General features: G+C 44.2%; 2 protein-coding genes across 8 annotated transcripts in view; one reads left to right on the plus strand and one right to left on the minus strand.

Annotated features, from left to right (window-relative positions):
• Positions 1–15,908, minus strand: part of RNFT1 (ring finger protein, transmembrane 1) — an 81,549-nt gene that overhangs the window by 55,261 nt on the left and 10,380 nt on the right. For 2 of the 3 annotated variants that reach the window (XM_056556692.1, XM_056556695.1), the window contains exon 2: positions 164–3,277. The exons of the other annotated variant lie outside the window; for it this stretch is intronic. In XM_056556692.1, coding sequence (XP_056412667.1) covers positions 1,837–3,060 — 1,224 coding nt within the window. In that variant the 5' untranslated portion in view covers positions 3,061–3,277 and the 3' untranslated portion in view covers positions 164–1,836. Of the gene's footprint in view, positions 1–163; positions 3,278–15,908 lie in introns of those variants that run through there. 3 annotated transcript variants of the gene reach the window in all.
• LOC130355880 (uncharacterized) overlaps positions 1–15,908 on the plus strand; it is a 501,680-nt gene that overhangs the window by 3,063 nt on the left and 482,709 nt on the right. For 4 of the 5 annotated variants that reach the window (XM_056556685.1, XM_056556690.1, XM_056556686.1 and 1 more), the window contains exon 2: positions 6,678–6,796. In XM_056556685.1, coding sequence (XP_056412660.1) covers positions 6,678–6,796 — 119 coding nt within the window. Of the gene's footprint in view, positions 1–6,675; positions 6,797–9,683; positions 9,828–15,908 lie in introns of those variants that run through there. The other variant, XM_056556688.1, reaches the window with a different exon arrangement.

Here is a 15,908-nt window from a genome sequence, read left to right on the forward strand (position 1 = left end):
CTTTTATTCATCCTAGGACCGCCCACCTAAAAAAAACTCCACAATAATCAACCAATGGCATGACAGCATACCTTATAACTAGTCATTCAACATACATACAAACTGTGTAAATAACTAGACTCTTTTCTCTGATGCTTAAATCATTTATTGGGAGGGTTATATGTGCTGCCTTCTGTCTCGAAGAAAGAAAAAGTACGGTAAGTATACAATTTTTACTTTCTTCATCGACTTCCGGCAGCACAGAAGGAATTCTCGCTAGCTTAGAGAACAGGGGTGGGGTTATAGATGAAGAGCTGCAGACAGTACCCCAGTGCTAAAGGCTGGATTCTCTGCTTGAAGGTTAAGCCTGTAATGGTTGATGAATGTGGAAGACGATGACCATGAAGCTGCATTACATATGTCTGTCAGGGGAACTTGTGCCCTCTCTGCCCAAGAGGTAGCTGTGGCTCTTGTGGAATGTGCTCTAATCTGAAAAGGGGGTTCTTTATCTTCCAACTTGTAACATTCCACAATTACCGATTTGATCCATCTTGACAAGGTGTCTTTAGCGGCTTTCTTTCCTTTCCTTACACCGGAGAATTGAATAAAAAGATTCTCATCAATTCTGAAAGACTTCACTCTTTGTAGATAGATTAAGAGAGCTGTTCTGACATCCAGAGGAGAATTTTCAGATGGTAGGAAGGAATATTTCCCTATTGATGTTTTGTACTGAAGCTACCTTGGGAATAAATGAAGGTATTGTCCTGAGAAGAACTCCATCCGGAGTGAACTTAGTGTATGGAGGATTCGCTGATAGGGCTTGTAACTCCCCCAGCCTCTTGGCAGACGTGATGGCGACTAAGAAGAGCACCTTAAAGGATAACCACTTTATTTCTGCATCCTGTAATGGCTCAAAGGGAGGAAGCGACAGTCTGGACAGTACTAGTGATAAGTCCCAAGAAGAAACCGGAGGTTTAACCGTAGGTCTTAAATTTTTCAGCGCTTTGAAAAATCTTGCAATAAGAGGTTGACCCATAAATTTTCCATCAGTATAGGCGTTGATTGCCGTGACATGAACACGGAGAGTATTCGGCTTCAAACCCTTTAGAAGTCCTTCTTGTAAAAATTGAAGAATAATAGACCCAGAATTCTCTGTCAAACCCTTCTGTTCCTTCCAGGAGACAAATTTCCTCCAAAGCTTAGCATACAGTAGGTTAGTGAATGGTCTTCTGGCTGCTAACAAGGTTTCTATAACTTCTTCAGATAAACTTTTCTGTCTGAATTTCTCCCTCTCAAAATCCAGAGAGTCAGATGCAATCTGTCCAGATGTTGATGAAATAGCCCTTTCTGTAACAGGAGATCTTCTTCTAGAGGTAGCTTCCAATATTCTCCCTTCGAGAGACGAAACAATAGAGGAAACCAAGCCCTCCGGGGCCAAAAAGGTGCGATTAACAGGACTGAGGGGCTGTCGAGAATAATCTTGTTCAGTACCCTGCTGATTAACGGAATTGGAGGGAAGAGATAAATGAACTGATCTTTCCAGCTCATGGTGAAAGCATCCAGATGGTCCGGAAGATCTGTGCGATACCTTGAGCAGAACTTCTGTAGTTTTCTGTTGCATCTCGTGGCCATCACGTCCCATTCGGGTAATCCCCAACTGTGGGTTATCTGAGCAAAGTACTTGGGATTTAATTTCCATTCGTTGGGATCTAACCTCTGTCGGCTCAACCAGTCTGCTTGAGAATTTAGTGTTCCTTTTATATGAAGCGCCATCAGGGAGATGCCCTGTTGTTCTGCCCAGGACATTATCTTGCTGCATTCCTTCTGTAAAGCTGCAGACCTTGTTCCACCTTCCTTCTAGATGTAGTACACTGAGACTAGATTGTCTGATTGGATCAGGACTGAAGAATTCTCAATCTGAGGAGAAAAATGTATTATGGCTAATCTGATCGCTCTTAACTCTCTGAGGTTGGATGAAAATTGAGTCTCTTCTCTTGACCAAGTTCCCTGAACCCACTGAGTTCTGAAGTGGGCACTCCAACCCCATCGGGAGGCATCTGTGGTTATAACCAGAGGGTCTTGAAGCTTGAAACTCTTTCCCTTGTTCAGGTTGTTCTCTTGTAGCCACCAACGTAAGTTTAGGCGGGTCTGACTTGATAATGAAATTGTAGCTTCCAGAGAGCTGGGTACTTTGTCCCAGGAGGTTAAGATCTCTTTCTGCAAATCCCTGATGTGTGCTCTGGCATAGGGAACGGCATCTATTGCCGTCATAAGTCCAAGTATCTGCATAGCCTTCCTGATGGATAGAAATGGGGTCTTTATTAGGGAGCTTACTTGAAGAATAATTCTCTCCTGTTTTTCTAATGGAAGAAACACTTTCTGACATTGTGAATCTATAATCATCCCCAGAAAACGTCTTCTTGTCGTTGGTAAGAGTTCTGACTTCTGGGGATTGAGGATAAATCCCAATTTCTTCAGAAGATTCAAAGTTGTCTGCAACTGCTGAAGGAGAATCTCTTGTGTGGTCGCAATGAGCAACCAATCGTCCAAGTACGGTACTACTTGTATCCTTTGCAACCTTAGAGCTGCCACAACTGTAACTGCAATTTTCATGAACATCGTGAAGATGTTAGACCAAAGGGCATGGCCCGAAACTGAAAATGGCAAATTTCTTGATCTCGAAGTATAGCTATCCTCAGAAATCTCCTGTACTTTACTTGTATGGGGACGTGAAGATAGGCGTCCATTAAATCTAGAGAAACCATCCAATCGCCCTGCTGGACTAGGTGAGTAGCGGACTTCACATTTTCCATGCGGAACTTTTCTTTTACCAAATATCGATTTAGGTATCGTAAATCTATGATCAATCTCCATTTTCCGTTTGCTTTTGGGACTGGAAACACGTGTGAGTAGATACCGTGACCTTGCTGTTCTGGTGGAACAGGTTCCACAGCTTGCTTGTCTAGAAATTCTTTGAGGAGAAGCTGAACCACAGGGTTCGCTCTGTTTAGGATAAATCTTTCGGGAGGAATTGACACAAATTTCAGACTGTAACCCTCTGCAATAATTTTTAACACCCATTGATCTGTTGTCAGATCCAGCCAGGCTGGAAAGAAATTTACCAGTCTTGCTCCTACCGCAATTGACCCGTGGTAGTCAGAACTCGGTTTTTGGTTGCTTCTGATCTGGCTGTCTCTTTTTAGTTTCTTGAAATCTCTTAATGTACCTTCTGTCTTGAAAAGGTTTCTTCCTAAATCCAGATCTGCGAAGTCTAAAGGGCTGAAACTGTTTCTTCTTTCTAGTGAAAGGAAAATAAGAAAAAACATAGTTAGTGGTGGGCAAGGTGTGATAACACACCTGTCAGGAAGAAAAGAGGACAGAAAAAAACACAGTTTATATGTATGTTGAATGACTAGTTATAAGGTATGTGTTACGCCTAGCGCTCCGGGTCCCCGCTCCTCCCCGGAGCGCTCACGGCGTCTTTCTCCCTGCAGCGCCCCGGTCAGTCCCGCTGACCGGGAGCGCTGCACTGTTTTGGCCGTTGGGGATGCGATTCGCACAGCGGGACGCGCCCGCTCGCGAATCGCATCCCAGGTCACTTACCCGTCCCGGTCCCCTGCTGTCATGTGCTGGCGCGCGCGGCTCCGCTCTCTAGGGCGCGCGCGCGCCAGCTCTCTGAGACTTAAAGGGCCAGTGCACCAATGATTGGTGCCTGGCCCAATTAGCTTAATTGGCTCCCACCTGCTCCCTGCTTATATCTAGTCTCCTCCCTTGCACTCCCTTGCCGGATCTTGTTGCCTTGTGCCAGTGAAAGCGTTTAGTGTGTCCAAAGCCTGTGTACCTGAACTTCTGCTACCCATCCTGACTACGAACCTTGCCGCCTGCCCCCGACCTTCTGCTACGTCTGACCTTGCTTCTGCCTACTCCCTTGTACCGCGCCTATCTTCAGCAGCCAGAGAGGTGAGCCGTTGCTAGTGGATACGACCTGGTCACTACCGCCGCAGCAAGACCATCCCGCTTTGCGGCGGGCTCTGGTGAAAACCAGTAGTGGCTTAGAACCGGTCCACTAGCACGGTCCACGCCAATCCCTCTCTGGCACAGAGGATCCACTACCTGGAAGCCGAATCGTGACAGTAGATCCGGCCATGGATCCCGCTGAGGTGCCGCTGCCAAGTCTCGCTGATCTTCCCACGGTGGTCGCTCAGCAATCGCAGCAGATTGCCCAACAAGGACAGCAGCTGTCGCAGTTGACCGCCATGTTACAGCAAATTCTGCCTCTGCTACAGCAGCAACCATCTCCTCCGCCAGCTCCTGCACCTCCTCCGCAGCGAGTGGCCGCTCCTAACCTCCGCTTGTCCCTGCCGGACAAATTTGATGGGGACTCCAGACTCTGCCGTGGATTTTTGTCTCAGTGTTCCCTGCATATGGAGATGTTGTCAGACTTGTTTCCTACAGAACGGTCTAAGGTGGCATTCGTAGTAAGTCTTCTTTCAGGAAAGGCCTTGTCTTGGGCCACACCGCTCTGGGACCGCAATGATCCTGCCACAGCCACAGTCCAGTCCTTCTTTGCTGAAGTCCGAAGTGTCTTTGAGGAACCTGCCCGAGCCTCTTCTGCTGAGACTGCCTTGCTGAACCTGGTCCAGGGTAATTCTTCCGTTGGCGAGTACGCCATACAATTCCGTACTTTTGCTTCTGAACTATCCTGGAATAATGAGGCTCTCTGCGCGACCTTTAAAAAAGGCCTATCCAGTCGCATCAAGGATGTGCTGGCCGCACGAGAGATTCCTGCCAACCTCCAAGAACTCATCCATTTGGCTACCCGCATTGACATGCGTTTTTCTGAGCGACACCAAGAGCTCCGCCAGGAAAAAGACTTAGATCTCTGGGCACCTCTCCCACAGCATCCTTTGCAGTCTTCGCCTGGGCCTCCCGCCGAGGAGGCCATGCAAGTGGATCGGTCTCGCCTGACCCAGGAAGAGAGGAATCGCCGTAGAGAAGAAAATCTCTGTCTGTACTGTGCCAGTACTGAGCATTTCTTGGTGGATTGCCCTATCCGTCCTCCACGCCTGGGAAACGCACGCACGCACCCAGCTCACGTGGGTGTGGCATCTTTTGCTTCTAAGTCTTCTTCTCCACGTCTCACGGTGCCCGTGCGGATTTCCTCTACAGCCAACTCCTCCATCTCAGCCGTGGCCTGCTTGGACTCTGGTGCCTCCGGGAATTTTATGTTGGAGTCCTTTGTTAATAGATTCAGCATCCCGGTGACCCGTCTCGTCAAACCGCTCTACATTTCCGCGGTCAACGGAGCCAGATTGGACTGCACCGTGCGTTACCGCACAGAACCCCTCCTGATGTCTATCGGACCCCACCACGAAAAGATTGAGTTCTTCATTCTCCCCAACTGTACCTCTGAGGTCCTCCTCGGTCTGCCTTGGCTCCGGCTTCATTCCCCCACCATTGATTGGACCACCGGGGAGATCAGGAACTGGGACTCTGCCTGCCACAGGAAGTGTCTCTCCCCCCCTCCCAGTCCCATCAGGCAAGCCTCTGTGCCTCCCCATGGCCCCCGTCCTGGTGTCACACTGCCCCGTGCCAGGCCTCGCCCTCTGCCCTCCCTCCCCATTCCCACTCCTGCTGTACTGCCTGCCGTTGAGGAAACCCTCCATTCTTTCCCGGTGTCCTCATCCCAGGGGAGGCAGTTACCGGACAAAGAGAAGGGGAGACCTAAGGGGGGGGGTACTGTTACGCCTAGCGCTCCGGGTCCCCGCTCCTCCCCGGAGCGCTCACGGCGTCTTTCTCCCTGCAGCGCCCCGGTCAGTCCCGCTGACCGGGAGCGCTGCACTGTTTTGGCCGTTGGGGATGCGATTCGCACAGCGGGACGCGCCCGCTCGCGAATCGCATCCCAGGTCACTTACCCGTCCCGGTCCCCTGCTGTCATGTGCTGGCGCGCGCGGCTCCGCTCTCTAGGGCGCGCGCGCGCCAGCTCTCTGAGACTTAAAGGGCCAGTGCACCAATGATTGGTGCCTGGCCCAATTAGCTTAATTGGCTCCCACCTGCTCCCTGCTTATATCTAGTCTCCTCCCTTGCACTCCCTTGCCGGATCTTGTTGCCTTGTGCCAGTGAAAGCGTTTAGTGTGTCCAAAGCCTGTGTACCTGAACTTCTGCTACCCATCCTGACTACGAACCTTGCCGCCTGCCCCCGACCTTCTGCTACGTCTGACCTTGCTTCTGCCTACTCCCTTGTACCGCGCCTATCTTCAGCAGCCAGAGAGGTGAGCCGTTGCTAGTGGATACGACCTGGTCACTACCGCCGCAGCAAGACCATCCCGCTTTGCGGCGGGCTCTGGTGAAAACCAGTAGTGGCTTAGAACCGGTCCACTAGCACGGTCCACGCCAATCCCTCTCTGGCACAGAGGATCCACTACCTGGAAGCCGAATCGTGACAGTATGCTGTCATGCCATTGTTTGATTATTGTGGAGTTTTTTTTAGGTGGGCGGTCCTAGGATGAATAAAAGAGGCCAGGCCTATTCCTTCTGTGCTGCCGAAAGTCGATGAAGAAAGTAAAATGATAGATTGAACTTGATTGACTTGTGTCTTCTTTGGTTCCTAACAACTAGGTAACATCATTGCCACTATACCTTTATAGTGTAATGTATTATTAGTATAGAATATGTTAAATTACTTTTTTTTCTTTTAGGTATGGACGTAACTCCTGGTCACCTAAGCTATTCTACTAACAAACATGAACGTTTCAATGAGCCATGGTTGGATTTTTGCTTTCACAGTACATTGCTACCTGGCAGCCCATGGCATAAGGTATGACATTTGTTTCTTTATACTATAATGCATGTAAATGTAAATAAAGAACAAGTTGCACGATACTTAACTATCCAGCTCCTTGAGATGGATTACGGACTGACACTGTGGGTAACCAGATAACTCCACCCGCAGCTGTGCAAGGACAATATGAAATAGGTATCAGCAATAGTATCAAATAGAATTGGACAGGCGTCCTGCACTCACCGCACAGGTACTGGTCAATAACATAGTGCTGCATAATAATCATGTGATCCCGTGATGTGGTTGCAGAAAGAAAGTGTAGAAAACAGAACAAAACACATCTTTTTTATAACTGGAAGTGAATATAACCATATTACTCTTCATTCCAAACGTTATAGAATAATTATGATTCATAGAAAAGGGGATAGATCAAGCCTATCATTTAACCCTAACGGGCCCTGAGCATCTAACCACAGGATCCAACGGGCCTTGGCTTGCAGTAATAGTTGGCTACAATCTATCCTGCTAGAACCTCTTTTCACTATCTCTAAACCTCCAAATTTCAAGCGTGAACAGTCACTATTGTGGAATTCTTGCATGTGTTGTACAAATTTTGGCGATCCTCCTCCTTTTTTCACCGAGTACATATGTTCTTTTATCCTGATCCTGAGTTGTCTCTCAGTTTTCCCGATTTAGAATTTTTCACAGCTGCAAATCATATAATACACCACGTATGTACTCCGGCAAGTAATAATTTCCTTCACAAAATAGTTATGACCTCCTAGATTTCCGCGGATGGAGTTCAATTTACATTGAGGGCAGAAGCCACACTTTCTATTTCCTTTTGGGAAACTTGAGGTTAACCAATTTTCTTCCATTTTTTTGTAGTTTTTTTTATGAAGTCTGCTATGGTGGTATTTCTTCTGAAGGTAATATTTGGCCTGTTGCTTATGGTCTCAGAGTCTTGTTCATGGGACTGTTTTTAAAAGCAAAAGAAAATGTTTTGGTCCTGTTATCGTCCCTAGTAACAGGTTTCGTCCTAAAAATTAGGCTTTCCCTGTCTCTAGTAATGGTCCTGTGATACGTTTGTGGCAACACATTTTCAGGATATTGACGGCTTCTTAATCTAGTTAACAACTCTTGAGATCCTTCCCAGTATGTCATCCATATGTCTCCAAAATGCATGAATCTGACCTAACAAAAGGATTTTCTGTACTGAATACATACTCCTGTTCGAACACAGCCAGATATAAATTTGCATAGGAGCAAGAAGTAGGACTCCCATGGCCATGCCTTCACATTGTCTAAACCATTGAGTGCCATAATGGAAGGTATTATTATCCAAAATAAACTTCAAGGCTTTACAGATTTATTGGTCTGAGATAGAACTGTGCGGATGGCCTGTACACCCGCATCATGAGGGATGGGGGTGTACAGAGCCTCCACACCTATGGATGCAAGGGAATATGATTCCTGCCACTGGAAGTCATGTATAAATCTTATCACATCCCCTGTATCCTTGAGGTAAGTTGGTATGAACTGCAGGAGAGGTTTTAGGGCCCAATCTACAAATTTAGACAGATATTCTTTCTCCAAGCCCTGTGTTCGAACAGGAATATGTATTCAGTACAGAAAACCCTTTTGTTAGTCAGATTCATGCATTTTGGAGATATATGGATGACATACTAATCATCTGGGAAGGATCTCAAGAGAGCTTTTCTAACTTTGTGTCCTACCTTAATCAAGTAAATACAATGAACATGAGGTTCACAAGTGTGTATGGCGACAAGAGTTTAGAATTTTTAGACCTGCGTCTTTTTGTTAAAGGTAACCAGTTAAAATCACAAGGATTAAGGAAAAAGTGTCTAAAAATGCCTTACCGGTATTACATTTTTAAAAGTTCACACCCTGCGCATGTAAAAAATGGGATTCCATACAGTCAACTCCTGTGACTTAAGAGAAACAACAGTGATGAATTAGATTTTAAGAAACAAGCCGAGAAGCTGTTAACCAGATTAAGAAGCTGTCAATATCCTGAGAATGTGTTGCAACAAGCGTATCACGGGGCCATTATTAGACAGGAAAAGCCAAATTTTTAGGACGAAACCCGTTACCAGGGACGATAACAGGACCAAAACATTTTCCCATGAACAAGACTGTAAGAGCTGCCATAACTAGTCATTGGCATTTACTGTCATCAGATCCAGACATTGCTGAAACCATAGGCAACAGGCCAAATATTACCTGCAGAAGAAATACCACCATAGCAGACTTCATAATAAAACAGCAAAACCAGAGACAACAAAAAACGCAAGAAAATTGGTTAACCTTAAGTTTCCCGAAAGGAAATAGAAAGTGTGGCTTTTGCCCTCAATGTAAATTCAACTCCAACTCTATCAGCGGAAATCTAGGAGGTCTTAACTATTTTGTGAAGGAACTTATTACTTACCGGAGTACATACGTGGTGTATTATATGATTTGCAGCTGTGAAAAATTCTTTATCGGGAGAGACAACTCAGGATTAGGATTAGAGAACATGTGTACTCGGTGAAAAAAGGAGTAGGATCGCCAAAATTTGTACAACACATGCAAGAATTCCACAATAGTGACTGTACACGTTTGAAATTTGGAGTTAGTGAAAAGAGGTTCTAGCAGGATAGATCATAGCCAGCTATTACTGCAAGCCGAGACCCGTTGGATCCTGCGGCTAGATGCCCAAGGCCCGTTAGGGTTAAATGATAGGCTTGATCAATCTCCTTTTCTATGAATCATAATTATTGTATAAAGTTTGGAATGAAGAGTAATATGGTTATACTCACTTCCAGTTATAAAAAAGATGTGTTTTGTTCTGTTTTCTACACTTTTTTCTGCAACCACATTGCGGGATCACATGATCACAATGCAGCACTATTTTATTGCACAGCGCGATGACGTAAACAAGTCCGGAAGAAGCGCATCTTTGTGGGTGAAACTTGCCGGCAGTCGCCTCTGAGCGCCCCACGCTACCTTGCCAGCCGTTCCCGAAGGAGCAGCCCGAGATGGGAGCCGAGTGACCAGTACCTATGCGGTGAGTGCAGGACGCCTGTCCAATTCTATGTGATACTACTATAATGCATGTTCTAATTTACTAGCCTTGTGTCTCTCACCAAGTAGTTGTTGCAATTTAATTAAAGGGGTATTCCAGGAAAAAACGTTTTTATATATATATATATATATATATATATATATATATGTATATATATATATCAACTGGCTCCAGAAAGTTAAACAGATTTGTAAATGACTTCTATTAAAAAATCTTAATCCTTTCAATAATTATTAGCTGCTGAAGTTGAGTTGTTGTTTTCTGTCTGGCAACAGTGCTCTCTGCTGACATCTCTGCTTGTCTCGGGAGCTGCAGAGAATAGAATAAGTTTGCTATGGAGATTTGCTTCTAAACTGGGCGGTTCCCGAGACACGTGTCATCAGAGAGCACTTAGACAGAAAAGAACAACTCAACTTCAGAAGCTCATAAGTACTGAAATGATGAAGATTTTTTAATAGAAGTCATTTACAAATCTTGTATCAAGAATAGAAAAATTGGGGTATGTGCAGCTCACAAAATAAATTAGTCGAGGCTATATGGAAGGTACTTACACCAAAAAGTACAGATATAAAGTAATTTATAGAGAAAAAAAGGGTACCAAAAAGCCTCTAGACTAATACCATAAATGGTACATGATGATAAAATTACAAAGGAATAGAGTCGGACTGTGCTTCACTTTAAATGATGAACGATATTTAATATAAAATAATTACAAATAAGACATTAATGTAAAATAATGTAAATAATATGAATCCAAAACATAAATTGATACCTCTTTTCACAGGGCCCTTGTGGGGAGGTAGTAATATACAGTAATAAAATAATTTAAAATCCGCTTATATGGTATAATCTTCCGCTAATCCAATATTGTATAAACCGGCATAGTTCACTTTTTATAAAGTGCACTCCGTGATCGTATATGTTGTAGAATTTAAAAGACAGCTCATGTAGTCATATAGTTACCAACTCCCATGGATGGTGTAATTGTATGGCTGGATGTCCGAGAGGCAGATGACAAGTGCTGTGGAAGCTGTGTCCAGCACTGGCATGCGCTTACGGCGACGGGCCCAGTTGCCACAGGCCTAGGAGAAGTCGCCGGTCACGGAGATAAATGGATTACTCCGGAGATGGAAACACACTCGGAGACGGATGGATCTACTCCGGGGACAAAGCAAAGCCTCGTGGAGGATCTCTCGGCGTCTGATGGTAGTAAAGCAGGTAGAATACAGCCAGGTGTAGAAGCAGAGCATAACGGAGCTTGACAGGAGTGGTATCGGAGGTAGGGAGATGCGGTTAGTGGATTGCAGTAGTCGTGCGGAAGATTATACCATATAAGCGGATTTTAAATTATTTTATTACTGTATATTACTACCTCCCCACAAGGGCCCTGTGGAAGGAGGTATCAATTTATGTTTTGGATTCATATTATTTATATTATTTTACATTAATGTCTTATTTGTAATTATTTTATATTAAATATCGTTCATTATTTAAAGTGAAGCACAGTCCGACTCTATTCCTTTGTAATTTTATCATCATGTACCATTTATGGTATTAGTCTAGAGGCTTTTTGGTACCCTTTTTTTCTCTATCATTTACAAATCTGTTTAACTTTCTGGAGCCAGTTGATATATATAAAAAAAAGTTTTTTTCTGGATAACCCCTTTAAACTTTATGTGTGTGCATGTAATGATGAAATGTATGTAAGTGCTTATAATATTAGAGAGAAAAGTTTAGTGTAGAAAGCTGTATGATTAAAAGTACTCTGTTCGGTCATCTTGGATACAAGATGATAAATGGTTGGGCATGGACGCATACAGGTTCTGTGGCAGTCTGCAGGTACATTTGTCCACAGATGTTGGAGCTGGGCTTGTAGGTCCATCACGCTTGTAGGTTGTTGAAGCTGGATTGCCAAATTGGTGGTGAATCTGTGCAGGCCAAGGAAGTGTTACAGTCTTGTCTTCCTGGGAATTCCTTTAACGTGTGTGGGCAAGTAATATCCTTCTTAAGAATGCCAATTTGAACCCTGCCACAAGAGGCATTACAAGTGCCCTGTACATATTGCACCAAATTTCCTTTTGCTAATGAAGGCGCCGCCTGTCAGAATGGAGGGCAAGAAAACTGTGGAAGGTGATCCTCTCTACTAGTGGTCTGGCTGGGGCATTTGAAACCAATTTGCCATATATGTGCCCTCACCTAACTGCGATGGCCCCGACATACAAAAGCATTGCATGATGATTCTGCCTTTGCATGTTGATGCTGCCTCTGAGAGGCCATCATATGTTGAAATTATCATATGTCGGGGCCATCGCAGGTCATGGGATCACTGTATAGTAATACAAATAAACCTTTCTTTTACAAAAATATATTTTTTGTTGTTTTTTTTAAAGCGCTGAAACAGCTCACCTATTGCTGTAATCATACTGGCTTGCAGAATGAAATAGAAATGTTATACTACAATCTAAACTCCAGGGCTATGTTCACACATTGTTTTTCAGGCGTATTGCATTTGTAAAAATTGGTCTGCAAAATTGCATCTCACTTATTTACGCAGCTGTAAAAAAAAGTGTCCATATTTTTACATTTTATGTGCAGAGAGAACAACTTTTCCATAGATTTAAAGAGCACATTAATGTTAGACATGCAGATGCAAGTTGTCCACGATTTTGCGGACGCATTTTTACAAATGCAATACGCCTGAAATAAACACTGTGTTAACATAGCCCAAAAACAATTACACTTTTTCCATTCTACCCTACAAATCATCATATTTGATTATTAAAGGGATTCTATCAGCTACAATTCACATTCCAAACTGCTGACACTATTAGATATTTATTAGGGCAAGGTGACCCATGGAACCTTTCATGTATTTGTCTTTGCTTTTATTCTCTGGGGCCAAGTGTCAAAGAGGCGTTTCCAAGCCCTTCGAAGTGCAAAGGGCTAGAACGTCTTCTCATTCCAATCCCTATCCCTGCTTGATAGCCCTTTCCACTTTTATACCTTTGCACTTCAAGGGCTTGGTAATGCCTCTTTATGGAAGCACAGACATATCTATGTATATATATATATATATATATATATATATATATATATTTGTGGTCATGCCTTACCACTGGAACATGTGCTTACCTGATCACTATACTATAAGCGGTGTGAGGTGTGCCATAACCGCGTGAAATGAGGGCACGCCTATAGAGGGCATACCCCATAGTTAAAATGGAAAGAAAAAGGGGGGGCTGGGTGGGAATAAAAACGCTGCACCCGCCCCAAGGGAATGAAGACCGGGGTTTATATATGTACAGCCCCTCCCACAAATACAGCCCTCTGGGCTTAATACTCGTGGTCATGGCTTCCCACTAGAACATGTGCTTGCCTGATCACTATACTATAAGCCATCTGAGGTGTGCTGTAACTGCGTGAAATGAGTGCACGCCTATAGAGAGCAAAAGACAAGCCATAATAGGTGAGCATGATGTTCTTAATTAAATTACAAGACTAACAATTTGAACACATCAAACATTTCTTTCCCTGGGTTTGGAATGTAACGTGCATGACAAGATGATTTCCATCTACACAACCTCTCGATAATATGAGCGGGCACCTTATGCTTTGAAGTAGAAGATGCTGCCCCTATCCTGAAAGAATGGGCAGAAAAATTCAGTGCATCTAGACCTAGCATAGTCATCAGAGAACGTATCGAACTAGTGAGAAGACTAGTTAAAAGAGGTGAAGCGCCTACCGACAATAACGGTAAACCAGAACCTACCCTGCAGGTGCTTGCCATGAATTGATCCAACACTCTAATCGGACCCCACTTATGACCTGTGGGAAAATATGTAACCAACACCTCAGATTTGGATGTCTTGGTGCCTAGCAGAGATAAAACAAATCTGTCTCCGACTCAAGACAATTGCTGCCTCAATACAGGTTTAGCACATCCGGAACTAGCAGTAAGTTCCCCTGGCCTAAGGAAACCGTAAAAAAATAAGTACATAGTTGTTTTTCTTAATACACTACGCAGAAAGCCAAACAACGCTGTTTCGAATAGGCCAGATAAACTTCAGAATATGTCACCTGAAACTGGCCACCTGACCCTTCTCCTAACAGCCAGGGTGCTACGTATTACGCAAAGCACAGATTTGACAGCATGAACCGAAAATAGTGAAGGCCGCCTTGGATTTTCCATGGACTGGAAAGGCTGTATACCTGCCAAGTAAACCTTTGTCGTGTTGTAAGATAAATTCTTGGTATGATGGCAAAAAGTGATAAAACAAACTAAGTTAGAAATTTAATCTTGAGAAGGACTGGAAAAGTCCACTGAAAATGTATTTATAATATATACCCCACGCTAAAATGTATTATCGAGCAGTACTGGGTGCTAATGATTTCATCATTAGCTTACGAGCCAGCTGCTTGTATTATTCTAATCCATGTTGAGCAAATGGAACCGTGGAACTGGACAACCGTGCGTATCTGCCCCCTGGCATCACCTGAAAGAAAACGTCAAATTTGAACCTAGACAAAGCATCAGCTGCAATATTTTTTGACACCCTCAATATGTTCTGCCACAAAATGAAAATTAAATTGTAAAGCAATTCATAATAATTTCCTTAAAAACGTTGTCACTTCTACAGACTTTGATCTACCTTTGTTTATGATATCCACCGTGGCCGAGTTATCACAAATGAAAACCACTGATCTATTGTGCCAGCAATCCCCCCAGACTTGAGCTGCAGCCACGATGGGGACGATTTCAAAAGTCGGGAATGTTATGCACCTGTCTGCTTGCTATCCACCGTGAACCATATATAGCTGCGAATCCAATACTGGAGGAGGCATCAGTAAATATGCAGGGGATTCGGTGGAGACAATTGGCACAAAGAAGGACACCCCGTTCCAATTGACCAGAAACTGCTGCCACATGAGCAGATCTGCCATTGCCGATTGACCCAACGGGACCATGCTATCCTGTGAGGTGCAGATGCTAGCAACTCCAATAACCTTTAGATAAAGGTTCTCCCCTGAGGAATTACCCTCATCGCAAACGCCAACATCCCCAGAAGACTTTGTAACTCTGCTTTATTTGTAACCTGGGACCTAACAAATTTATCCACCATATCTTGGATGCGTTTTAGCTTATCTGCAGGTAAACGAGCCTCTATCCTTTGGGTGTCTAGAACTATCCCAAGAAAAGATAAAACCGTGGTTGGCCCTTCCACCTTTGTAGGAGATACCGGGACTACTACTAGCTTGAATGTTTCAAGTGTTTTCGCCAGCTGCCAAGGTACCTGCTGAGGGGGCTCTATCAACAGGAAATCATCAAGGTAGTGGATAACGTTGTTACAGCCCACTGAGTGCTGTAATATCCACTGCAAGGCACAAGCCAATTGATTGAAAAGCCAAGGACTGGACTTTGAGCCGAACGTTAGCTTAACCGCAAAATAATATAGTTGTTGCCACTTGACTCCGTACCATTGCCAAAGTTCCATTTTTACTGGCTTCTGCCAGTAAAAAAGGAACTTTGGCAATGGCAATGCTTGAAGGTGTCCATTATGTCTGCCTTGGGCACCCAGGCACCTGAACCCATCCCTAGCAATAACTGAACTGCTTGATCTATGGAGGAATATTTCATAGCAAATTCACAAGAAGGAATCAACGAATTGAAGCTAGGTATGACAGGCCCATGAGGTGCTGATAAATCAAAAATCAAACGCTTTTTGTTACTGAACTTGCCTGTAACAATACCAATATTGCTTACTAGCCAAGCCGGGAAAAGAGGTACTGGAAAAGGTCCGATCATGTAACCCCTCTCTACTTTCTTAACTAGTAATTCCGATACCGTCATGGGGTCATTGGCTGCCAACAACAAGTTCTTACATTCATACGTAGTCTGTGGCAAGGCCACCAACCCCATATGGAACCCGCTACTGAAACCATCCAACAGCCAATGTACCAATTCCACATCGGGATGGGGCTCCAGATACCTTTTCAAAACATTCATCTGTATGACACCTAAATAGGAAGAGCCACATTTAATTGAACACAGTGAACGGGGATGGG

This window comes from Hyla sarda, chromosome 2, assembly GCF_029499605.1.
Source record: "Hyla sarda isolate aHylSar1 chromosome 2, aHylSar1.hap1, whole genome shotgun sequence".
NCBI classification, from domain to species: domain Eukaryota; kingdom Metazoa; phylum Chordata; class Amphibia; order Anura; family Hylidae; genus Hyla; species Hyla sarda.